This window comes from Mobula hypostoma, chromosome 6 (genome assembly GCF_963921235.1).
Source record: "Mobula hypostoma chromosome 6, sMobHyp1.1, whole genome shotgun sequence".
NCBI lineage: Eukaryota > Metazoa > Chordata > Chondrichthyes > Myliobatiformes > Myliobatidae > Mobula > Mobula hypostoma.
In genome coordinates, this window is record NC_086102.1 from 91,654,998 (window position 1) to 91,682,342 (window position 27,345).

The following is a 27,345-nucleotide window of genomic DNA, read 5'->3' on the forward strand; positions in this document are numbered from 1 at the left end:
ACGGATGAAAACAAACAAGGTGGAATGTCGGTCAACCAGAACCCAAGAGTGCTGTATGCCATAATGGGAGGTAGGAGTAGCTGAAAAGGAATTAAATTTACTGAGGAGGGTAGAACGCTGTTGAAATGCCAACCAGGCAGTCATGACATCAGGAATGAAATCACCTGGCTCACCTGAACATAATGTCAGCCAACAGCAGGTCCGTGACTGCTTTTGGATAAGCCTGGACCTCTGGGTCAGTATCTAGGTCGGCTGCCTTGCCAGTCTAGTCAATCCCTATGTCTACAGCCTCAACGACTGGCCATGAGAGGCAGTCAACTGCTGTGCAAACCAAGGGTCTGATATTTTGGCCATCGCATGCATGAGTGGTTTGTGGTCAACAAACGCTGTGAAATGGCGACCCTGTAGAAAAAAACGAAAATGGCAGACAGCCAGATAGAGTCCAAGAAGCTCACGGTCAAACGTGCTGTACTTCCTAGTGTTCATACCAAAGTGGGCGTGGTAAAAACACAGGCCCGGTGTCTGTTTCGCAGCCGCAGATGTTCTTATGTTGGAGGCCTTGCTAACTGGGCTTATTGAGGTAGGTAAAAGAGGAGGAATTATGTATCTCTGCCTGGCTGAGTGTAGACTATCAGCCATTTTAGCAAGCTCCCTATAATCCTTCATGGGTGCATTAGTGGGGGCTCTGCAAATTTGATCAGGTCTTTGCTGCATGAAGAGTTCTTTAAAAATAAAACAAGGATGGTGATTTCCCAGAAGAGACAGCATGTGGTCCATTAGCTCCGATGGCTTAGAATGACCAAAACTGGGTAAGAAGAACAACTGTTTGGCACACACAGACTCCAATAGCCCAAAAGTCTATAAAAAGTGAGTTTTCAGCGATTGTTATTTATCGTGTTCAGGCGGGTCTTCAAGCAGACTCAGCGCTCTCACTGCTGTGGAATTCCTGAGCAAAACTACCACGTAGTGGAATTTGATGTCGTCTGCGGTGATTTCTCACAGAGCGGATTGGGCCTCATCTTGTACAAACCAAGCAAGTGCATTTTGCTCCCAAAACTCTGACAGTTTTAAATCGACTGCATTGGCTGACGTGTTCAAAAATTCTGGAATAATCCTGGAGCATCAGGGTCTCCAATGTATGTTTTTGCAAATAAAACAAAGTGAGGCGTTTTATGTTTAAAGAAACTCATAACACATTTTATTTAACTCCAAAACCTAAACACAAAAACGTGCTAAAAATCTTAACATGATTACATCAGACCAGCCTCTTAAAGGGAAACACCAGCTCAATGTTGGTGGTTGCAAATTATGTACATTTCCCCCAATTACGTTACCCTACAATCCCAGCTCCTCCACACACCTGCCTTCCCCTTCACCTGGACTCACCCATTACTTGCCAGCTTACCCTACCCTTTTATCCTGACATCTTCCTTCATCCTTTCCAGTCCTGATAAAGGGTCAAGGCCTGTAACATTGACTATTCATTTCCCTCCAGAGATGCTGCCTGACTTGCTGACTTCCTCCAGCATTTTGAGTGTTGCTCAAGATTTCCATCATGTGCAGAATCTCTTGTGTTTTGTTTCATGTGTCATGGTACCTGGTGTAACTTTCAAGTCCTGACCTAGTGGAAGGAACAGGTGAAGTGATGAATGACTGAGGGCTTCAGGTTAAATCAAATCAAATTTATTGTCATGTGCACAAGTACGTTGAGGTTTTGGTACAAAGAAAAACTTGCTTGCAGCAAGATCACAAGCACATAGCATCAAGACATCCCGCAGAGCACAAATTATACATAATTTGTACATAAATTATACAAGAAAAAAGACTGTGTAAAAGAAGATACAGGTTTCCCCCGCCATCCAAAGGTAGAGCGTTCCTCTGAAATGGTTCGTAAGCCGAAATGTCGTAAAGCGAAGAAGCAATTACCATTTATTTATATGGGAAAATTTTGTGAGCGTTCGCAGACCCAAAAATAACCTATCAAATCATGCCAAATAACACATAAAACCTAAAACAACAGTAACATGTAGTAAAAGCAGGAATGATATGATAAATACACAGCCTATATAAAGTAGAAATACTTATCTACAACGATTCCCTGCACAGATCTCTGTAGTGAAAATCTCACGCAAGCGCTGTTGGCATAAACGCGCTCTGCAGTAACCTTTAAACTATGAAGCTGCCAAATCTACCAAATAACAAGTAAATATACACAGCCTATATAAAGTAGAAATAATATATGTACAGTGTAGTATCACTTACCGGAATTGGGAAAACAGTGCCGAGCACACTGATGATGGTGTGTTAGACTGAGTCGTCGCAGGTTGGGTGGTGTAGTGGCCCCCACCCTCCGGGCTGCCGACCCGATACATTGCCGCGAAGAACGCAGCGGTAGCTGGGAGGCACACAACACATCTTTAAGAGAAAAGCCGAAATAAACATGCTAATTAGTTAGGTGCTGCCCGGCACGTAAATGTCGGCGCAGATCAGAGGCGATGCAATCGGCAATCGGCACTGATCTGGGCCGACAATTACGTGTTGGCAGCACCTAATTAATTAGCATGTTTATTTCGGCTTTTTCTTAAAGATGTGCTATGTGCCTCCCGGCTACCGTTGCATTCTCTGCAAATCAGTGCCTGGGGGTTGGGGTGGTGGGACCCTGGGGTGTCATCTCGTTGTCTGTTTCCATTAGAGCAGGCAGCTCATCTTCTCCTATGACTGCCCGCCTCGATGTCGAAGGTCGGGGTTCGTCGTCTGCTGTGGCTGATGTGGAAGGCTTGCTTGACTGCTGAGCCGCGTGCATTTTTCTATCATAGTTGTTTGTAAGCTCTCAAACCATCCTACAAATATCCCCTAAACCTACGTACCCTTTCAAAATTAAAGTCGTACTTTATCATTACAGCGAAAATCTCACGCAGTTGCTTCACTTTCGCTACTGCATTTGGTTTCGATTGTTATCCTTTCCTCTTCCAATTGCATCAGCTCTTCATCTATCAGTTCTTGGTCATGGGATGCCAAAACCTCTTCAACATCATCTTCGTCAGCTTCCACAAGCCAAACTCATGTTGTCCTTACTTCGTTCACCATGATCGAAATGCTTAATTATGTCTAGTTTTACATTAAGTGTAACACCTTACTCTTTCAGGCTTTTCCGACACCTTAGAACTCATCTTGCTAACAGCTGCTCAGTGCAACGTGTTTAAGCAATGCCGTTCCGAATGCAGGGAAGAGCGGCTGCTCGGGGCGCGCGCTGCCTTTCTTCGTAACAGTGAAAACACCTTCTGAAAGCGAAAACAGGGTACTAATGTAGGTCTTTCGTAACAGTGAGGGGACACCTGTATTAGTGCAAAAGAAAACAAACAAGTTCCTGGTAGTACAAGGGGTGGTCCATAGTGTCCCCTTGCTTTGGTAGGATTGGGTTTGGGATGGTTGTAGGAAAGTAGCTGTTCCTGAACCTGGTGGGACTTTAGGCTTCTGTTCCTCCTGCCTGACAGTAGCAGTGAGAAGAGAGCATGACCCAGATGATGGGGATTCACAATGACAGATGACATGTGCAGATTCTTTTGATCTTTGGTAGGTTTATAAAGAAGCCCCTGAACGTGCATGGCTAGACAACCCTCCCCACCCCCCCCACCCCCATCTCTTTCCAGGCAACATCATTCCTGAGTGGTTTCCTTCCTTCCTTACCTGGGTATTTTCCATTACTCATCCCTTGTAGAGGGAGCAGAACCAAACTTCCACTATCTGATTTGTGCTGATTGTACACCATGTGCTCAAGGAGACTGTATGCAAATTCACTAATTTCTTACCCTTCCCTGTCAATAACCCATCTTGATCTCAGGTTCCTGCAATTCTATTGAGTTCATGAGCTCATGATGTCACAGCTACTTACCCTAAGCTGTACATAGATCAACAGTAATAGACCAGTCAGGATAAATTGTCTGTCCCATGCTGTAGACTCACAGTGATGTCTGCTCTTCTTTCTTCCTTCACAGAGTAACGTGATCTTGTTAATTAACTTGACCAATGGTGCAGTCAGTCGAATTATCTTCTCTGGAAAAGAGCAGGAACCTCCTAAGAAGGCACACTGGTGGGCAAATAAAGAAGACAAGGTCAGTAATTCAGGTTGATTTTCATAAGGCAGTAAATTTTTCAGTTATCTAATTTGATGTCCAAGCTGTATTACGTAATGAATAGACACAGGACCATAAGCAACAGAACTGCTGCTGTAACATTAAGGGTCCCATACTCTCTGTTGGAATGCAACTTTATTTACTGTTAGTTATAATTGGGAGAGTGTTGAAAGGTTAAACATTTTCTTTGTGTAGCCAACAGAAAACAAGATAGCGTGGTGGAGCATTGGATAGTGCTAGAGCTTCACAGTTCTAGAGACCTGGTTTTAATCGTGATTTCTGGTACTATCTATGTGCAGTTTACGTATTCTTCATGTGACGACACAAATTTCCTCCGGGTCTTTTGGTTACTTCCCATATCCTAAAGACACTTTGTTGGCTAATTAATTGGTCACAGTAAGTGGTTAGGACAATCTGTGGGGAGAATAAATTATTAGAAAACTTAATAGGGAATTGAATTGCCCTGTGAACCAGTATAGACTCAATGGGCTGAAATGGTTTCCTTTTATATTGTCAGACAATACATAGAAATATGAAAAGCACTGCATCGATATAGAGCCTCTAATGTAGTTTGATGTACGTGGTGCTGCTTTGAACTGTACTTAAAATTCAAAGTAAGCTTTATTATCAAAGTACATATATGTCACCATATACAACCCTGAGATACAATTTCTTGTGGACATATTCAATAAATCTATAGAATAACAACCAGAACAGAATCAATGAAAGACCACCCAACTAGGGCATTCGAGGAGAGTGCAGAAGACAACAAACTGTGCAAATACAAAAAGAAGAAATAATAAATAAATAGTAAATATCGAGAACATGAGATGAAGAGTCCTTGAAAGTGGGTCCATTGGTTGTGGGAATATTTCAGTGATGGGCAAGTGAAGTTGAATGAAGTTATCCCCTTTGGTTCAAGGGCCTGATGGTTGAGGAGTAGTAATTGTTTCTGAACCTGGTGGTGCGAGTTCTGAGGCTCCTAATGGCAGCAGCGAAAAGAGCATGTCCTCTGTGGCAGGGGTCCTTGATGATGGATGGTGCTTTCCTGCAACAGTGTTTCATGTAGATATGCTCAATGAATAGGAGGGCTTTACCTGTGATGTACTGGGCATATCCGCTACTTTTTGTAAGATTTGCCATTCAAGGGTGTTGATGTTTCCATACAAGGCTGTGATGCAGCCAGTCAATATACTCTCCCCAACACATGTATAGAATTTTGTCAAAGTTTTGGATGTCATGCCGAATCTCCACAAACTCCCAAGGAAGTAGAAGCGCTGCTGTGCTTTCTTCATAATTTCACCCAGGTGCTGGGCCTAAGAAAGGTCCTCCAAAATAATAACACCTAGGAATTTAAAGTTGCTGACCCTCTGATCCTCCACTGAGGACTGCCTCATGGACCTCTGGTTTTCTTCTCATGAAATCAATAATCAGCTTCTTGGTCTTGGTGACATTGAATAAGAGGTTGTTGTTACAACACTGCTCCGCCAGATTTAAAATCTCCCTCCTTTATGCTGGTTCATCGCCACCTTTGATTTGTCCTGTGACAGTGGTGTCATCAGCAAACTTAAATGTGGCATTGGAGCTATGCTTAGCCTTGCAGTCATAAGTGTAAATCGAATAGAGCAGGAGGATAGGCATACAACTGTGCTGATGGCGACTGTGGAGGAGATATTGTTGCCAATCCAAATTGTCTGGGGTCTACAAGTGAAGAAATCCAGGATCCATTTGCACAAGGAGGTATTGAGGCCAAGGTCTTGAAGCTTATGGATTAGTTTTGAGGGGATGATGGTATTGAATGCTGAGCTGTAGTCAATAAAGAGCACCGTGATGTATGCATCTTTACTGTCCAGATGTTCCAGGGTTGAATGAAGAGCCAATGAGATGGCATCTGCTGTGGACCTGTTGCTCTAGTAGGCAAATCACTTCTCAGGCAGGACTTGATATGTTTCATCTCCAACCTCTCAAAACACTCCATCACTGTGGATGTAAGTGGTATTGGACGATAGTCATTGAGACAGGTTACCACGCTCTTCTTAGGCACTGGAGTAATTGAAACCTGCTTGAATCAGTGGTACCACTCACTGCTGAAGTAAGTAGTTAAAGATCTCAGTGAACACTCCAACCAGTTGATCAACAGATGTCTTTGGTACTTGGTCGGGTACCCCTCTGGCCCGGATGCACCCTTCTGAAGGCTGTTTACATGTTGGCTTCAGAGATAGGGGAGTTCGTGAATTAGGCAAAATCACTGGGCAAGAGAAGGAAATATCAAGGAAGTAAACAAAACATTGTTCAAAAAGGAAGATGAGCTGGAATGGAGGGATCAAGCAGCTAATCGGCAGCTACCAAGAGAAATGGGGAACATCCAAGGACTAAGGAAGTGGAGGCTGGATGTTGATTGATCAAAGCTCTGAAGGATGATTACTCTGAACAAACTCAAGTTTTTATTTCTATGAAGAGCCATCTACTTGTTCTCATTGTCTATCTATTCTGCTGCTCTTTTGCCTGTCCAACCTCAAACTTTAGACACCCAAAAGGAAAGTTTTCTTTCTTGTTGGGATTTCTACATCTTAATAATCCTTGGGTAGAATATTTTTACTGACTTTTTCCTTAATCCTTTTGGTGAGGATTTCTAGTCACTAGTTACAAATTCACTGAGCAATAGCAGTAGTTTCCCCAGTACTACCCTTTCTGTTGTTTTTCAATGAAGTAATCAAGCTGAACAGAATGTTAGAGAAAAATTTTTACTGAGTTATCGAATTTTATGTGGGTGTCATATTTTAAGCAAACTATTATTCTCTTTTCATTTATAGGTCATTTACAAAATGTGCAGGGAATTTTCACACAAAAATTGGCTTGTCTTTTACAAGGAAAGAGGGTAAGATTTCTCTCCTGCAATGGGATCAATCTTTTCTTCAACGAAATTGTTCCGACTTGTGTTTCTGCTCTTTCATTGCTGGTGGAGAGCATTGTTTTATAGTCATATATATCAGGGCACTCTGTGTGGCAGTCTTCTGCCAGCAAATACTCGAATATTTAAGTGATTTATTTACTCTTAAACTGTATTCATTGGGATAGTTTGGCTCTCTTCTTAATGACCTCGTAATTAGTCGCAGCAAGCAGAACATCAGTATATTTTGTTGAAGACCTCAATGCCTCTATCAAGCAAACATTGAAGAGTGGGGAAGAAAAAAAGAGAAAAAATTCTTGCCTTTATGCAAACCCGTTCATGAGTTTTGATTTCTAATTTAGGAAAATTATGTTCAACAAGCTCCAACATTGCTAATGTGATGATGGTAATCCACTTTTTTCATTAAATTTGGTTAAGGTATAACTCCTTACCAGAATTCCAGCACACCATCCCAACTATTCTTTTAATTATGACATTCATTCATTTACATCCACTTAAAGAAAGGTTCCATCCAAAAAATGGAATTCGGATAAAATAGAACTTCTCTGATGTACTCTGGAGTCAGCCTATATCTTGTGCTGAAGTGTCCAGAGTGGGAGAAACTTTCAAGCTTCTTGCTTGGAAAGACAAGTATTACTACTGGAAGTAACCACTTAGAAAAGATGCCTAGTGGCTGCCAATTCACAGAGAAAGGGAGATCACATCCCTCGAGGCACAAAGAGTACAGGTAAAAACTGCAGGTAAAAGGCAAGAAATACTGATTGCTGTGAAGAAATCGAAGTCAAAGTCAAGTTTATTGTCCTATGCACAAGTACGTGTAAGCAGAGATGCAATGAAAAAGATATAACAGCATCATGAACACATAGCGTCATATGAGCAGCATTTACTATAACGGATAAATTGAACATAAATTATACATACTGTACAAGAAAGAATTATACATAGCGTTTACTAGAAAGAACAAAAAACTCCAGTTTAGTTCAAAGTGGTGATTGTGTTGCTATAATATAGTGATCAGGGTTTGGCCAGTTGATTCAAGAACCGAATGGTTGAAAGGAAGTAGCTATCCTTGAACTTGGTGGTGTGGGACTTTAGACTTCTGTACTTCGTGCCTAATGGTAGCTGCAAGAAGGTAGCATGACCCAGATGGTAGAGATGGAAAGAAGACGGTGCTGGAAGGAGGCGACACTTTACTGGCAGGCAATAGCAATATCGTTTCATATTCAAAATCTGACCTTTTTAAACTTGATTCTTCATTACCATCCCAAGCACTTTACTATTGCCTTAGCTAGTAGAATCACTTATTAAAAATGCGCTAAGTGGTAGAATAAATGGTGTTTTCTTTCAACACACTTCCTATTAACCTTTTGGAATATAATTTACTACAGACACATTAGGTGACAACTGACAGTATAAATTTTCACAGCAGCAGTCAGAGGCAGAAGGAGGTAATTATTTATACATTAAGCATGCAAACAAAATTTACTATAATTTATGACTATAAATGTGAACATATAGGAGATGCCACGGTAGCATACTGGCTCGCACAACACTTTACAGTACAAGCAACCTAGGTTAAATAACTGCTGCTGCTTGTAAGGAGTTTGTACATTCTCCCCATGACCGTTTGGGTTTCCTCCCACAGTCCAAAGACATAATGGTTGGTAGGGTAATTGGTCATTGTAAATTGTCCCATGATTAGGCTAGGATTAAATCGGGGGACTATTGGGCAGCGTTACTCGAAGGGCTGGAAGGGCCTATTTCACACTGTATCTCAATATATACTGTAACTAAGCGCAGTGGGCATGACTTTAAAGAGGAAATGTTTATATGTCAATACATCTTGTTTGAGTTATCCCTCAACCTTTTAGTTCGACTTTTCTTGAAGACTGTACATCCTCATGTTTCTCCTGTTAAGCACAGTAAGAGAGTGATGTAACTGTTACAAACAGCAGTATAGGTAGAGTACACATATTAATTAGGCTAATCAGATTTACAAATCTACAGACAAATTTCACGGAACTTTTGAGATCAAAATATTAAATAAAAAATGTTTTCTTTGTCGTCAGAAGTGTCAAAACAGCATGTTGGATGACAGATGCTTGTGTTTTACAGGAATTCTCTGGATGTATTGGATGTTCTGGAGGGTCAGGCGTACTCCCTTTCCCTGCCAATCAATGTTAAGTCTGTTCATTTGGTAGCTGAAGACAGATGGCTGCTGGTGGAAAGTAAAACCAATAAGTGAGTGTGGTACATCTGTTTTACAATTTATTGTATTCTCTGCAATTTGCAGATCATGCATAAACAAAAAGTATGGACAGCCATTGAATCATTAGCATTGAATTTAAAAACGCAGACACGAGAAAATCTGCAGATGCTGGAATTTCAAGCAACACACATAAAAGTTGCTGGTGAACGCAGCAGGCCAGGCAGCATCTCTAGGAAGAGGTACAGTCGACGTTTCGGGCCGAGACCCTTTATCAGGACTAACTGAAAGAAGAGCTAGTAAGAGATTTGAAAGTGGAAGGGGAGGGGGAGATCCGAAATGATAGGAGAAGGCAGGAGGGGGAGGGATGGAGCCAAGAGCTGGACAGTTGATTGGCAAAAGGGATATGAGAGGATCATGGGACGGGAGGCCTAGGGAGAAAGAAAAGGGGGAGGGAGGAGAAAAGCCCAGATGATGGGCAAGGGGTATAGTGAGAGGGACAGAAGGAGAAAAAGGAGAGAGAGAAAAAGAATGTGTGTATATAAATAAATAACGGTTGGGATATGAGGGGGAGGTGGGGCATTAGCGGAAGTTTGAGAAGTCCACCACCTCCAACGAGATCCCACCACTATGCACATCTTTCCCTCCCCACCCCACCCCCCGCTTTCCGCAGGGATCGCTCCCTACGCGACTCCCTTGTCCATTCATCCCCCCCATCCTTCCCCACCGATCTCCCTCCTGGCACTTATCCTTCTAAGCGGAACAAGTGCTACACATCCCTTACACTTCCTCCCTCACCACCATTCAAGGCCCCAGACAGTCCTTCCAGGTGAGGCGACACTTCATCTGTGAGTCGGCTGGGGTGATATTCTGCGTCCAGTTCTCCCGATGTAGCCTTCCCTATTGGTGAGACCCGATGCAGACTGGGAGATCGTTTCGCTGAACAACTATGCTCTGTCCGCCAGAGTAAGCAGGATCTCCCAGTGGCCACACATTTTAATTCCACGTCCCATTCCCATTCTGATATGTCTCTCCATGGCCTCCTCTACTGTAAAGGTGAAGCCACACTCAGTTTGGAGGAGCAACACCTTATATTCCGTCTGGGTAGCCTCCAACCTGATGGCATGAACATTGACTTCTCAAACTTCCACTAATGCCCCACCTCCCCCTCGTAATGCATCCATTATTTATTTATATACACACATTCTTTTTCTCTCTCTACTTTTTCTCCCTCTGTCCCTCTCACCATACCACTTGCCCATCCTCTGGGCTTTTCCCCCCCTCCCCCTTTTCTTTCTCCCTAGGCCTCCCATCCCATGATCCTCTCATATCCCTTTTGCCAATTACCTGTCCAGCTCTTGGCTCCATCCCTCCCCCTCCTGTCTTCTCCTATCATTTTGGATCTCCCCCTCTCCCTCCCACTTCCAAATCTCTTACTAGCTCTTCTTTCAGTTAGTCCTGATGAAGGGTCTTGGCCTGAAACATGGACTGTACCTCTTCCTAGAGATGCTGCTTGGCCTGCTGCGTTCACCAGCAACTTTTATATGTGTTGCATTAGCATTGAATGCTGTTTTATTAACTTGTTTATTTGAGCTTCACATAAAAGAGTAGTTTGTGCTTCCAACATTCTTGATTTCCTAAAGTACTTTACAGAAAATGAAGAATCTATGTATATTTAGGGAGTCACAAAGTTGTATACCATGGAAACAGGTCCTTTGGCCAACTCATCCACCCTGACCAAGTTTTCTATGTCTACTTGAGCTACTTCTATTCCCCACTCCACCCCCACCACTCCCCTTTGGCCCATATCCCTCAAAACCTTTCCTATCTATGACTTATCTAAATGACTTTTCATCAGAGTTGAGTTCAATTCTGGTGTTTTCTGAAAGTAAGTTTGTACATTCCTTCCTATGTGCGCAGGGGTTTCCTCTGGGCACACCGGTTTCCTTCCACAGTCCAAAGACGTACTATTTTGTAGGTTAATAGGTCATTGTAAAGTGTCCCATGATTAGGCTATGGTTAAATTGGTGGGTTGCTGGGGGTGCAGATGGAAGGGCCTGTCCGCGCTGTATCTCTGAATAAATTAACTAATGGCAGCATCTTTTGAAGGTGTCTTTGATGCGGGGGAGGCAAGTGACCATGATGGAGCTAGCTGAGTTTACAACTTTCTGCAGCTTTTTTCCAGTCCAGTACAGTGGCCCCTCCGTACCAGACAGTGATGCAACCAGTTAGAATGTGTTCCATGGTACATCTGGAGAAATTTGCAAGAGTCTTTGGTGACATACCAAGTCTTCTCAAACTCCGAATGAAATATAACTGCTGTAGTGCCTTCTTTGTAGCCTTCCAGTCTTGGTCTCTGTTACAATACTATATTAAGTAACACAACCACGCAATTACAGGGCCATAAGCAGGTGGTAGAGGCAGGTACAATTACACTGTTTAAAATAGACATTTTGATACGTTCATGGATAGGAAAGGTTAAGAAGGATTTGGGCCAGATGCAGGAAGATGGGATTTTGGTGAACATAAACTAGTGGAATTAAAGGACCTGATCCTGTACTGTATACATCTTTGAATATAGCATTTGGGTCCAGTAATCTGGTGGCTGTATTAATGAGTGGTGTAGATTATTGAGCAGGAGGGAAGAGCTCAAATTCCACCATTGAAACTGGGGAATTAAAATTCAGTTCATTAACCATGTCCTATCATATTAAGATCATAGCAATAATGGCGACTATGAAATAACCACTCTTTCAGGGAAGGAAATTCACCCTCCTCATCTGTTTGGTTCTGTATGTGACTAGCCCCACAGCAGACTCCTGGAATAGCCAATATTGTCACAATTCCTGGATCATCAGGGCGGGGTAATAAGTATTGGCAGATAAAATGGTGAAATGATTACTCTTAGATCACCTCAATCATTTGTGATGCCAGTGACATCGTGTTTTGTGAAAGATAAGATGATTTTTAGGGAAGTGGCCTTATACACGGCAAGATCCCAGAAACAGCAGTGAGATGCACGCACAGGTAATCTGTTTTTCAACAGTGCTGGTTGAGGGATTAACATTAGCCCAAAAAATGTCCAATGCTATGTGATCTTTACAAAATCAGAGGATAGACAGGGTGTCAGTCTGAGTTATCTTCTGTAGGAAAGTTTTATTCAGTCAAAGATCCAAAGCTCGCGTACATAACAAATGACCTGGTTGCAAGCAGATAACCTGGTGATGCAGACAGGGACCAGGAGATGGTTGCAAATACTTTTAACATTAACATCGTTCAGCAAACCCAACAATTTCAAATTACTCATTAAAATTTCTTCCTCACTATCAGTACTACCTCAAATTGACCTAAGCCAGTTAATAGTTTCCTATTGTCTGGCAGCTATCAAATCTGTTACAGAAAAAAAAAGCCTAAATAACTATTTCTCCAAAATAGATTTGAGATCATCGAAAACTTAGATAGGGAAAGTTAACTGGTCTCCAAGGAAATCTAATCAATTCAACCTTTGAACCAGTCATATCACATGGTTATTCGTTTTTCAAATGATTGCAGCCACCATTTTAACTTTTGAACAAGATGAACATAAAAATTATATATAAGACAGTCTATGTAGAAATTCTATCATTCAAACCACAATGAATAACTTGCCCACACAGTTGCAGTTTATTTTATTTGTTCCCAATTATGAGTCCATTTATTGCTATCCCCAAAACTTGGTGGTTGGAAAGGTTCTTAAGCCAATGCAGTTTGTGTGGTGATTTGCTTAAGCAAAGGTGTTAAATAGACAATTCCAAGGTAGTGAACCAGTGACATTGAAGAAAATATGAGATACATTATTGCAAGTTTATTTCAAAGATCATATGTCTTTCCAGAGATTTGTGTTTCGTGCGGAATGTAGAAACTAGGTTCACTTTGAGTTAGTTGCTCATCTGTTCACCTTATGGTGAGGTCCAATGAAACACCTAGGTCCTCGAGCCCAGTTCATTTGTGATCTTTTACAATGTCTTGAATGGTGTTTTTTCCCAAAATGATCACAATTTTCAGTTTCTGCTGTTTCAAATGAACTTTTAGCCTTTATTCCTTTTGTCTCACTTCCTCCCTTGCCCCCACTTAGCCATATTGCATAACCTCAAAAATTAATGCCTATTTTTTTTACTGTTTGGTGAAGTTTGTCATTTTTTAAACTTTCTACTACCACTCTCTGTATTCGCCTACGAAACCAATGTTGAATCCAATTTACTGCCTCAGAATCAGGTTTAATATCACTGGCATATGTTGTGAAATTTGTTGTTTGGCGGTAGCACTGCATTACAACAAATAATAATTTTTAAAAACTAAATTCCAGTAAGAAATATTTATTTTAAAAATCAATTAAATATCTACTGCAGAAAGAGAGCAAAAAGTGTATAGTAAGGAAGTGTTCATGGGTTCATTGTCCATTCAGAAAACTGATAGCAGAGGCAAATAAGTTATTTTTAAACCGCTAACTGCATGTCTTCAGGCTCCGATACCTCCTCCCTAATGGCAGCAGTGAGAAGAGGGCATGTCCTAGATGATGGATATTCTTAATGGTGGATGCCGCCTTCTCGGGGCATCTCCTTTTGAAAGTGTCCTCGATGATGGGAGCTCATGATGTAGCTGGCTGAGTTTACAACTTTCATCAGCTTTTTATGGTCCTCTGCACTGGCCCCTCAATACCAGATGTCTAGAATGCTCTTCATGGTACATCTGGCAAGTGTCTTTGGTGATATACCAAGTCTCCTCAAACTCTGAATGAAATATAGCTGTTCTCATGCTTTCCATAATAAGACCATAAGACATAGGAGCAGAATTAGGCCATTTGGGCCATCAAGTCTGCTCCACCATTCAATCATGGCTGATCCTTTTCCTCCCCTTCAACCTCATTCCTTGGCCTTCTCCCTGTAACCATTGATGCCATGTCTAATCAAGAACCTATCAATCTCTGCTTTAAATACACCTAACGACCTGGCCTCCACAGCTGCCTGTGGTAACAAATTCCACAAATTCCACAAATTCACCAACCCCTGGACAAAGAAATTTCTCTGCATCTCTGTTTTAAATGGACGCCCCTCTATCCTGAGGCTGTGCCCTCTTCTCCCTCACCATGGAAAACATCTTTTCAACATCTACTCTGTTTAGGCCTTTCAACATTTGAAAGGTTTCAATGAGATACCCCCACCCCCTCATACTTCTAACTTCCAGCGAGTACAGACCCAGAGCCATCAAACATTCCTCATATAATAACCCTTTCTTTCCCGAAATCATCCTTATGAACTGCCTCTGGACCCTCTCCAATGCCAGCACATCTTTTCTTAGATGGGGATCCCAAAACTGTTCACAATACTCAAAGTGATGCCTCACCAGTGCTTTATAAAGCCTCAGCATCACATCCCTGCTCTTGTGTTCAAGACCTCTTGAAGTGAATGCTAACATTACATTTGCCTTCCTCATCACCGACACTACCTGCAAGTTAACCTTTAGGGTGTTCTGCACGAGGACTCCCATGTCCCTTTGCATTTCAGATTTTTGGATTTTCTCTCTGTTTAGAAGATGGTCCACACATTTACTTCTACTACCTAAGTGCATGACCATGCGATTTTCCAACATTTTATTTCATTTGCCATTTTCTTCCCCATTCTCCTAATCTATCTAAGCCTTTCTGCAGCCTACCTGTTTTCTCAACACTACCTGCCCCTCCATCAATCTTCGTATCATCTGCAAACTTGGTAACAAAGCCATCCATTCTATCATCTAAATCATTGATATACAGCACAAAAAGAATGGTCCCAAAACCGACCCCTAGCAGCCAATCAGACAAGGATGATTTTATTCCCACTCACTGCCTCCTACCAATCAGCCAACGCTCCAACCATGCCAGTAACTTTCCCGTAATACCATGGCTCTTAACTTGATGAGACACCTTGTCAAAGGCCTTCTGAAAGTCCAAATATACATCCACTGCATCCCCTTTATCTATCCTACTTGTAACCTCCTCAAAGAATTCCAACAGGTTTGTCATGAAAGATCTTTGCTTAAGGAAACCACGCTGACTTTGTCCAATCTTGTCCTGTGTCACCAAGTACTCCATAACCTCGTTCTTAACGATTGATTCCAATATCTTCCCAACCATGTCATGGTCCGGTCCATGAAGTATGCATTCCAGTTCACGGTCCGGTCCATTATTCCTTATTCCAGGTTTTCCAGCTTTCCCTTGTCCTGTTGTGTGCCTTAATTGAGAAACATGATTTTCAATTTGGGCTGGCTACATAAGGAGCTCCTGGGTTCAGCTTGAGTTGCTGGACTGTTCCCTTCCCTTCCCCTTCCTTCTGTAACCCTCACCTGCTACCTTCGCCTGGAGCCTTGCCTGCAACCTCTGCCTGGAGCCTTGCCTGCAGCCTCGCCTGCGTCCTCGCCTGTATCACTGTCAAGTTCTACCGCCGGAACAAGACCGGAGCGTTGCTATGTCCAGATAAGGAACTGTCTTTCGTTGATTGGAACTGTCTCTTTGTGTCCTCACCTTCACTAGGTAGGTCCGGCCGTTTGCCGGTACCTTGAGTTAGGAACAGTCTCTGTGTCCACGCCTTTGCTAGGTAGGTCCTGCCGTTTGCCACTACCTTGAGTTGGGAACTGTCTCTGTGTCCACGCCTTCGCTAGATAGGTCCGGCAGTTTGCCGCTACCTTGTGTGGCGATCTGTCTCTCAGTGTTCTGTGTACTAGTCCCGGCCCTACGTCCTCCTCCCTAGGAGGGGTCCTGATTCTGTGTAGAGCCCCGGCCCCAGGTCCTGTTCCCAAGGAGGGGTCCCGGCTTTGTGTTCCATGTTCCTGTCTCCCTCGACGAAGGCTCTGCGTTCCTGTTCTCCCTCGACCAAGGCTCTGCATTCCTGTTCTCCCTCGACCAAGGCTCTGCATTCCTGTTCTCCCTCAACCAAGCTACTGCGTTCCTGTTCTCCCTCGACCAAGGCTCTGCGTTCCTGTTCTCTCAAGATCAAGGCTCTACATTCTGTCTCCCTTGACCAAGTCAAGGCTTCGTGTTCTCTTCCTGTCCATGTGTCTTGCCCAGCCCAGTGCTGGAGTTCCCTCGTCCTGTCCAAGCCACATCCAAGAACCTCATCCTGTCCAAGTCAAGGCTTTGTGTTCTCGTCCTGTCCATGTACCTCATCCTGAGCAGGAGTTCCACATCCTGTTCTGTAGCCACATCCTGTCCTTGTCAAGATCCCAGTTCCGAGTCCTAGCCTAGACCCGGGTTCCGGTTCCGAGTCAGGACCCAGGTTCCAAGTCCCAACCAAGACCCAGGTTCTGGGTCCTTGTCCAGGCTCTGGTTTCAAGTTCCATGTCAATAGTCCAGGCTCCTTGTTCCTAGTTCCTTGTTCGGGTTCCATGTTTCTTGTCCATATCCTTGCCCACGCCCTGCATCCTAGTCTCTTCCAGGGCCTATGTCAGTGTCCAGCGTCCTTTCTCCCCACTTCCCTTGCTTGCTTAACTCTAGTCCTAGTTCTGTTCCTAGTATTTCAGCGTCTGTATCTTGCATTTGGGTCCACCACCAGCGCCCCCCTTATGACAAACTACTCAGGTCAGGCTAACTGGTCTGTAATTTCTTCTCTGCTGCCTTCCTCCTTTCTTAAAGAGTGGAGTGACATTTGCAATTTTCCAGTCCACTGGCTCCATGCCAAAGGCCAATGATTTTGAAAGATCATTGCTAATGGCTCCACAATCTCTACCGCTATCTCTTTCAGAACCCTAGGGTGCTGTTCATCTGGTCTGGGTGACCTATGTACCCTTAGGTTTTTCAGCTTTTTGAGCACTTTTTCCCTTGTGATAGTAACTGCATTAACTTCTCTTCCATCACACACTACAACATCTGATACACTGGTAGCGTCTTTCACAGTGAAGTCTGATGCAGAATACTCATTTAGTTCATCTGCCATCTCTTGTCTCCCGTTATTATTTCTCCGGCCTCAATTTCTAGCGGTCCTATATCCACTCTTTTATTTTTTACATACTTGAAAAAGCTTTTACTATCCACTTTGATAGCTTGCTTTTGTTTTTCATCTTTTCCCTTCTAATGATTCTTTTAGTTGCTTTCTGTAGGTTTTTTAAACCTTCCCAGTCCTCTACCCTACTGCTAATTTTTGCTTTGTTATATGCCCTCTTTTTTTGTTTTTACATTAGTTTTATCGCCTCTGGTTCATTACATAACACCCAGTCCAGTATAGCTGATCCCCTAGTAGGCTCAATGACAAACTGCTCTAAAAAGCCATCTCATAGGCGTTCAACATACTCACTCTTGAGATCTGTTACCAACCTGATTTTTCAAATTGACCTGCATGTAAAATCTCCCATGACTGTCATAATATTGACCTTTTGACATGCCTTTTCTATTTCCTTTTGTAATCTGTGGTCCACGTCCCAGCTACTGTTGGGAAGCCTGTATATAACTGCCATCAGGGTCCTCTTACCAAAGGGTCCAATTTCTTTGTAATTGCATCAATATCTAGTGCCCAGGATAGATCTTCAGAGATGTTGACGCTCAGGAGCTTGAAACAGCTCACCTATTCTACTGCTGATCCCTTGGTGAGGACTGGTGTATATTCCCTCGACTTCACCTTCCTGAAGTCCACAATCAATTCCTTGGTCTAACCGACTTTAAGCACAAGGTTCCTGTTGTGACACCACTGACCTATTTTACTCCTGTACACCTTCTCACCACCAATCTGAGATTCTGCCAATAATTGTGTCATTGGTAAATTTATAGATGGTGTTTGAGCTGTGCCTAGCCAGAAAGTCATAGATGTAGAAAGAGTAGAGCATTGGGCTAAGCGCACATCCTTAAGGTCAGCGAGGAGAAGATGTTATTTCTGATCTGCACGCACTGTGGTCTCCTGATGAGGAAGTCAAGGATCTAGTTGCAGTGGGAAGTACAGAGGCCCAGGTTTTGGAGCTTGTTGATTAGAACTGAGGGTATGATGGTGTTGAATGCTGAGGCGTGTTCGATAAACAGCAGCTTGACGTAGGCTTTGCTGTTGTCCGGGTGATCCAAGGCCAAGTAAAGAGCCAGTTAGATTTCATCTGCTGTAGATCTACTGTGGCAATAAGCAAATGGCAGCAGGTTCATGTCCTTGCTTAGGCAGGAGTTGATTCAGGCCATGACCAACCCCTCAAAGTGCTTCATCTCATAGTACTGTAGTTCTGAGTGCAACTGCATGATAGTCATTGAGGCAGCTCACCCTGCTCTTCGTGGTTATTGTCCTTTTGAAGCAGCTGGGAACCTCCAATTGCAACAGTGAGAGATTGAAGATGTCCTTGAAAACTTCCGTCAGTTGGTTGGCACTGGTTTTCAGTGCCCCTCTTGACCGATGTTCTGACATCGGCATCTGAGACAGAGATCACAGAGTCACCAGATGCTTCAGGGGTTCACACAGGTGTAGTTTTATTCTCTCTTTCAATGTGTGCACAGAAGTGAACCACCACAGTCATTTAGATTAGATTATGAGGACACGCAGTCCTCTTTTATTGTCATTTAGTAATGCATGCATTAAGAAATGATACAATATTCCTCCGGTGTGATATCACAAAACACAGGACAGACCAAGACTGAAAATCTAACAAAAACCACATAATTATAACATATAGTTACAACAGTGCAACAATACCATAACTTGATGAAGAGCAGGCCATGGCACAGCAAAAAAGTTCAAAGTCTCTCGAAAGTCCCACATCTCACGCAGACGGGAGAAGGAAGAAAACTCTCCCTGCCATGCCTGATCACAGTCCGACTCTGAGTCGTCCAAAAACTTCGAGCCTCTGACCAGCCCTCCGACACTGAGTACCGAGCACCATCTCTATCGGAACGATTCGACCTCAATCTCAGTCAAAGCTGGGGATTTTGGGGCCTTCCCTCTGGAGATTCTCGATCGCACAGTAGCAGCAGCAGCGAACCGGGCATTTCAAAAGTTTCTCCAGGTGTTCCTCTGTGCTTCCCCTGTCTGTCTCCATCAATGATGTTAAGTTTTGCCTTGTAGGAAGTAATGGCCTGCAAACCCTGCCAGAGCTGATGTGCATACAATTCCATCTCTAACTTCAAACAAAATAGTTTTTTCACTCTTAAAATAGCCTTCCTCGGGTTTTATCTGGTCTTGTATAGTTTTGGATCACTGGTCTTGAACGCCATAGATTTCCTGCCCTTCATCTCTTTCACCAATCAACTTCCCAGCTCTTCACTTCACTTCACTCGACCCCACTCCTGGTTTCACCACCTACCACCTTGTACTTCTTCCTCCCCTCCACCCACCTTCTTGCTCTGACTTCTCATCTTTTTTTTCCAGTCCCAGTGAAGGGCCTCGGCCTGAACCGTCCACTGTTTAATTTTCCATAGGTACTCCCTGGCCTGCTGAGTTCCTCCAGCATTTTGTGTGTATTGTCAAGAGTAAAAGGATAACGAGGGAGAGAGTGGAACTGAAGGATAAAGATGGGAACATTTGCTTGGATGTGGAGAATGTGAGTGAGGTACTTAATGAGAATTTTGCTTCAGTATTTACCAAAGAAAAGGATATGGAGGACTAGGAGATTAGTGCTGAGTATATTAACACATTAGGGCATTTAGAGGTCAAGGAGGAGGAAGTGTTGGGCCTCCTAAGGAGCATTAAGGTGAATAAGTCTCTAGGGCCTGATGGGATTTACCCCAGGTTATTGAAGGAGACAAGAGACAAGATTGCTAGGCCCTTGACCAGTATCTTCATGTTCTCTCTAGCCGCAGGTGAGGCCCCAGAGGACTGTTGTACCTCTGTTGATGGTGAGGACCTACAAGTACCTGGGGGTGCACCTGGATGACAGCTTAGAGTGGAGCACCAACACAGAGGCTCTGTACAAGAATGGCCTAAGCTGCCTCTACTTCCTGAGGAGACTGAGGTCCTGTAGAGTATGCAGGCCTCTCCTTTATGTGTTCTACCAGTGTGTTGCCCCTAGTACAGTCTTCTATGTGGTGGTGTGCTGCAGAAATAGCATCAATATTGGTGATGCCATCAGGCTCAATAAACTGATTAGAAAGGCTGGCTCTGTTATAGGGGTCAAACTGGACATACTGGAGGCTGTGGTAGATCAAAGGATCCTACAGAAAATCCTGGCAATTCTGGAAAATGTTTCTCACCCTCTGCGTAAAAACACTTTCAGTAATAGACTAAGATAACTGCACTGCTCTAAAGAGCACTATATGAGGTCATTCTTATTCTCGGCCATTAGGCTCTTTAATGTGTCAACCTATAGCTGGGGAAGTGAGGGCAAAAGGAGAAGGAGGAAGAACTGTGACACAGCAGCACCAAACCCAGAACAGAATTTCCCTTGCAGCCGCTGTGGCCGGGCCTGCCTGTCCTGTATTGGCCTTGTCAGCCACCAGTGAGCCTGCAGAAGACGTGGGCAGCCCCCTTCTTAAATCTTCATTCAGGAAGCCAAGCCATGATGATGATGATGATGATGATGACGACAACCCTCCCTCCTGTTAGACTGTTTGAGATAACTTATTTTTTATCCTTTCTTACTTCTCTTCTAACATTTGTATATCTATGCACTTGTAATGCTGCAGTGACACTGTAATTTCCTTTGGGATTAATAAAGTATCTATCTATCTGTTTAAGAAGGGAACAAGGAAAAACCCTGAAAACTATAGACTGATGAGTCTCATGTCAGTTGTAGGGAAATTGCTGGAAAAAATTCGTCGGGGTAGGATATGTGAGCATTTGGAAATCCATGGCCTAACTAGGAGAGCCAGCATGGCTATATGTATGGCAGTTGTGTCTTACCAACTTGATTGATTTTTTTGACAAGGTGATGAGAGAGATTGATGAAGGTAGAGCAATAGATGTTATCTACATGGATTTTAGTGAGGTGTTTCACCTCATGGGAGGCTAATCCAGAAGATTAAGATATATGGGGCTCATGGTGAATTGGCTGTTTGGATTCAAACTGGCTTGCATATAGAAGACAAGGTAGTGGTTGAAGAGACTTATTCGAGCTGGAGGTCTGTAATTGGTGGGTATTCCACAGGTATCTGTGCTGGGATCTCTGCTGTTTGTGACCTGAATGACTATAGACCAATTGCAGATATGGACTGAGAAATGGCAGATAGAATTTAACCCAGATAAATGTGGGGTGTTGCACCTCGGTAGGGCAAATGCAAGGCGACAGTACACTGTTCAAGGCAAGATCCTTAAAGTGTCACTGAGCCGAGTGATCTTGGGATCCTTGAAAGTGGCTACACAGATCGATAAGGTGGTTAAGAAAGTTTATGGTATTCGTTGTTGAGTGGCTCGCCAAGTTGGCTTGTTAGCTTGCAGACGTTTCATTATCCAGCTAGGCAACATCATCAGTACAACTTCGAATGAAATGTTGGTGATTAACATTGTTCGTCTTTTATGTGTCCTGTGATTAGTCTGTTTGTGTGTGTGTGTGTTGGGTACATATGCCATTTCTATTGGTTAGTGATTATATAATCTGCAATTGGTTCGTTAAAATCTGATTAGATGATAATTGTTGTTCGGGCTGTGTTAGTCGACTATTATGTAGGATTAATGGCTTCCTCATTGATTGACGCGTGTAATCAGGTGTGAATTGGCTTTTTGCTCTGGACTGACGACTTGATGCTGAAGTGGGATGTAAACTGACTTCATTTCAACATCCTTGTTGATAGAATTCTGTGTCGAGAACAAAGCCTCTTAAGGCAACGTCCACACTAGACCAGATAAATCCATAACCAAAGCTTTTCTCTTCGTTTTGATCCTCTGCCCACACTGAAACGGCGTTTTCCTCCCCCGAAAACTGAGCTTTTCTAAAACACTCTCCAGAGTGTGTAAATCTGAAAACGCCAGTTGGGCGGTATAGTGTGTACGGGGTAACCGGAGCTTTTTAAAAACGCTGTCATGACGTGCCGGAACAGATGTGGCGGCATTTCATTGTTTTCTTGAATGCAACCTTCAACACCACAACAACAATGGCAGATGGCTTCATGCGTGTTGTTTACTTTATTGCCTATGTTAATAGCTGCTTTTTCCAGTGGAGGTTTTCTTTGTATTCCTGGAAGACATGGTTGAAAACTTTCTTTTGCTGTTGTAGGTACTCTAGTTTTTGATCAATGGAAAAAGCACAATGCCGCCATGGAAACAGAAATAGTATACCATTTCCTCTTTGCTTGTTTCCCGTAGATGTGTCCTGCGCGTGCCCAGTAGGAGGAGATTTGCCCAAATCCTGTTTTAATGTGGACGGAGGTATTTTCAAAAACGCCTGGTGTGGATGCCCATCATTTTACGCGAAACTGGTGTTTTCAAAGTTATCCAGTCCAGTGTGGATGTAGCCTAAGGACTCTCAGGCTTGTCGTTGACGGCCTTGGCCTAGGATAGTGACATTGGTCCAGTCGAATTGATGTGCTTCGCTGACACAATATATAGATAGAAGGGAAAGTTGATCATGACGGTTTACAGCTAGATGGCGTTCATGTCCCCTTGTTGATAGCTTCCTACCAGTCTGTCCAACATATTGCTAGCTGCAGTTGGCACTGATGATGTTGCCTAGCTGGGTAACGAAACGTTACAAATCTTTAACAACTTCTTAAAGCTTATGGTATGCTTGCTTTTATTAGTGAAGGCATTGTTCAAAAGTCAGAAGGTTGTGTTGCAGTGTTATAGGTCACATCTGGGGCATTGCACACAGTTCTGGTCACCCCACTATAGGAAGGATGTTGAGGCTTTGGAGAGGGTGCAGAAGAGGTTTAGCAGGATCTGCCTGGTTTAGAGGGCATGGGCTGTCACAAGAGGCTGGACAAACTTGGGTTGTTTTCTCTGGAGCATCAGTGCTGAGGGGAGATCTGATAGAGGTTTATAATATTGTGAGAGGCATTGATAGAGTAGACAGGGACTATCTGTTCCCCAGGATTGAAGTGTCTTATACCAAAAGGAAGGTGAGAGCGGGGTAGGTTCAAGGGGGATGTGAGGGGTATGTTTTTTACTTAGAGTCAATGATTGCCTGGTATGGTGGTAGAGCCAAATACATTAGAATTTAAGAGACGTTTAGATAGGCACATGGATGTGAGGAAGATGGAGGGATGTAGAAATGATGTAGGCAGAACGGATTAGTGTTTGGATGTTTTTGATATGCTTTTTAGCTGGTTCGGCATAAAATTGTGAGCCAAATGGCATGTTCCTTTGCTGTATCATACTGTGCTCCATGTTCTATGATTAAGCCCAATTAAATTCAAGTAGATCTGTTGATAGATGGCAAAACCTTTTTTTTTTGCAGACTTAGAAGTGAAATTGGAGTTAAAAACAGAAAACTAAAGGAATGGGAGAATGGAGAATTGAGAATTTTGATCTAAATTATAGTTTTTGCATTTGACAGCAATTCTAACTGGAAGAAACATTGCCCTACTTTAAATTCAATAAAATGCCCTCCAGGAATCAATCTAGCTTATAAATGACATCAGTATCATCAGTAAACTAAGAACTCCTAAGTTGGCTACTATAGTTCCATGCCAAAAATTCAGAAAGCAAAAAATTGTCAATATCAAAAATCTGATAGAAAAGCAAAAAGAATATGCTGGGAATATTCAGCAACCTATGCAGTATCTGTGGAGAGGGGAGCAGTTGAAGGAACAGTGACCTAAAAAATCAACCCTTCTTCTGTCTCTATAGATGCTGCTTGGTTTGTTGAAAATTTTCAACACATTCTGATCTAAGTTTCAGTTTCATTTATTTATCCCTTGTACATTAAGACATACAGTGAAATGTGTCATTTGTGTTTACTGCCAACACAACCCAAGGATGTGCTGAGGGCAGCCCACAAATGTCGCCACACATTCCAGCACGGACATAGCATGGCTGTAGTGTTCAGCAGAACGACTCAAGCAACAACAACAAAAACAACACAACAGCAACAAGAGTAAAACAACACTCTCAAAATGCTGGAGAAGCTCAGCAGGCCAGGCAGCGTCTATAGAAAAGAGTAATCAGTCGACGTTTCAGGCCGAGACCCTTAAAAGCCCCTTTTCTCCCTGTCACCTACCCACCCACCCACTCACGCACGCTGACAGATTGTCACTTGTATCCAAAATCATGTTTTCACTCAATTATCGATTAACAAGTTGTTTCTCATTACTTATCAGGAAGTTCCTCCTGACAAAGCCAATGCACATTGGATATGACTTGTCAGGAGTTTGTGAGCTGCAGGCAGTAAATGAGGAGCCAGTCCACACAGGATTTGGGATCTCTACAGGTATGTAGATGACCATTATCTTATGTATTAACTCCCATGATTTAACATGACCATATAATTCCCACTTCAGCCTGTATCAGATCTAGCCTACTTCAGATCACTCTGTTTCTGTTCAGACTGCCTCCAATAACTTTTATGTCTTCATTTTTATATTTAAATTTACGCTTAAAGAGGCAAAAGGCTGTTCCAGCCTCTTTGCACACACTCATGGAATAGCACAACTGAGAAGAATGATGACAAACAATGTGAAAGTTGATGCAGAATATTTATAACTTGCTTGAGGCTGTACATCATCCAAAATTCCCATTTTAATAATGAAGTGGCTGTTATTATCCTGTTAATGTTGTCAAGTGTTGTCTAAATGTATGCAGCAGAATCTCACCAAATAAAACTAGCCCCTTGGAATATTTTTGCACATAAATGTACAGGCAGAAGCAATCACGATTTCATTTTTTATTCAAACCTCATTCCTAAGTAGTCTCATCATGCTGCTGCTGTTTGAGTGAAAATGGTATTTATTCTGTACGTTTAATGAATGTCTTGAAGTACTAATGAAGAGTTGTCATCCTTTGATTTTAGCCCTGGAGCTCCTAAACCCCTGTACAGTATCAAAGGAAGAATTATCCCCAGTGAACCTCAGTGCAGCTCTGGGACAGAAGATTGCTTCTCCAAATCGGATTCTGTCGGATGAAAACAGCTTTGCAACTATAGTTGTTGGATTTCCAGATCTGATGGTAAAGCACAAATCAAAGGAATAGGGTTCAGTTCACATTAGAGGTTATTCACATCAGTTAGCACCTGAAATTAAAAGGGGTTGCTTTTAAGTTTCCTTGATTTGGAACTGATGGTATGGATCAGTGAGTTGCTTTTCATTTCTACTTCACATGCAGAATAACCTTGAAATCAAGTGTATCAGGGTTACTGTTTTTATCAATATTTTGTACCAAACATCTTTGCATTTTTGACAATTTAAACTCCTCCTCCATCATCCTATCCGGATGCATCACAATCTGGTATTACAATTGCTCTGCCAAGACCATAAGAAATTGCAGAGAGTTGTGAATGGAGCCCTGTCCATCATATAAACCAGCTTCCCTTCCAGTGACTTCATTTATACTTCCCACTGCCTCAGGAAAGTTGCCAATGTAATCAAGGACCCTCTACCCTGGTCTTTCCCTCTTCTCCCCCGACTCCTTCCATGAAGCAGAATATAGAAAAACTTAAGAACTCTTACCACCAGGCTCAAGGACCTTGAACAGGGCTCTTGTATGATAAATGTGAACTTTTGTCTCCCATTGTACCCCATTGTGGCCCTTGCACTTTATTTGTCTGACACTTTCTCTGTAGCTGTAACATTACAATGCATTCTCTTTTTTCTTTTACCACCTCAATTTAGTTATGTATGTTTCTTAGACACGAGACTAATAAACCAATACCACAAATAGGCCAGATGACACAAGAATAGCAGGTTTCCTCCACAATTGTATTAGTGAACCAGACAGGTTTTTATAGCAATCCTGTTGTTTCCAATTTATTCTTTCACAAGGTGGGTATTTGAGTACTATTGGAGATGGCAAGCACACTCAGTCCATCTCGACTGGGCTCTTAATCAGTGTAGAAGCAAATTATCCTTCACCTAAGAAGGATCACAAGAAGAAGGTGGTTCATAAGATCTCCAAAGAAGAGTCACAGAGATAACAAGAGTATCTTGTTAGGTTTCTTCCTTTTATGATTTATTAATCCCTTTTCAATTAATTCATGGGTTATACTTAATTAAAATGTGTCTCTGCAGTCTCCCAATGAAGTGTACACATGGAAAAGAAAAGCTCAACTGGACAGAACTTTTGGTGGTTCCTCAACAGAAAAGCTCTTCTACGGTAGTAACTTGACTAGGAATGTTAAACAGACCAACTGCGTAACCCTGACTGGGACCAACCAGGTGATTCGAGCTGTTGCAGCCACAGATGTGCCTCTAAATGAAATCTACCTACAAGGTGGGTGTAGCACTGATATTCTCTTTACAGTCAATTCCATAGAGTTGTATAGCAGAGTCTTTACAGCCATGGTTCTTCAAACTGTCAACCCTCAATGGTTTTCTCAAGAATCCCAGCACCATTGTCTGGGAAAGTGGAATAGCTTTCTCAAGTGTACTAAAGACAGCCAGCTCTGCACTCCTGTAATCTTCCATGAATTCTCCAGTAAATGAAAACTAAAAAAAAGCTCAGTTATAGGAAATCTGAAATAAAACAGAAAATGCTACAAACACTCAGCAGCTCAGGCAGCATCTGTGCAAGGAGAAACAGTTTAAATTTCGGGTCCCATATTTAGCAGTATTGAGAAAGAGAGAAAACAGATCAATTTTCAGAAGGTGAGGGAAGAGTGGATAAAACAATGGGAATATCACCAATGGGTGAGGCCAAATGACTTAATGTATCAGTTAGAAACACATTGTACATAACTGCAGGTGATGAATGTCATATAGTCAGATTAAATCATTTGGTCCTACCAACAAGATAATAGCTTTGTTCTACACAGCTCTTCCCCACCTTCACTACATTATTCCCATTGTGTGATTATCTCTCCCTTTCACCATCTTCCATCTACCAAATGTCCTCTTATTTTTTTTCTCTCACCATTTGTTTATTAGTTAATACATTGAAAAGTAAGTTCAGGACCCTGAAGCTATCGGACAGGTAATCTTTCGTACACAGAGAGTGGATACCTGGGACTTGCTACCAGGAGTGGTGGTGGAGGCAGATACAATAAAAGTGTTAAGAGGTTTTTATATAGGCATATAAGTATGTAGAGAATGGAGGGAAATG

General features: G+C 42.6%; 1 protein-coding gene across 1 annotated transcript in view; it reads left to right on the plus strand.

The window, feature by feature from the left end:
- vwa8 (von Willebrand factor A domain containing 8) overlaps positions 1 to 27,345 on the plus strand; it is a 485,234-nt gene that overhangs the window by 341,749 nt on the left and 116,140 nt on the right. The window contains exons 30-35 of the mRNA XM_063051192.1: positions 3,996 to 4,112; positions 6,947 to 7,011; positions 9,160 to 9,285; positions 24,414 to 24,523; positions 25,103 to 25,257; positions 26,316 to 26,517. Coding sequence (XP_062907262.1) covers positions 3,996 to 4,112; positions 6,947 to 7,011; positions 9,160 to 9,285; positions 24,414 to 24,523; positions 25,103 to 25,257; positions 26,316 to 26,517 — 775 coding nt within the window. The remainder of the gene's footprint in view (positions 1 to 3,995; positions 4,113 to 6,946; positions 7,012 to 9,159; positions 9,286 to 24,413; positions 24,524 to 25,102; positions 25,258 to 26,315; positions 26,518 to 27,345) is intronic.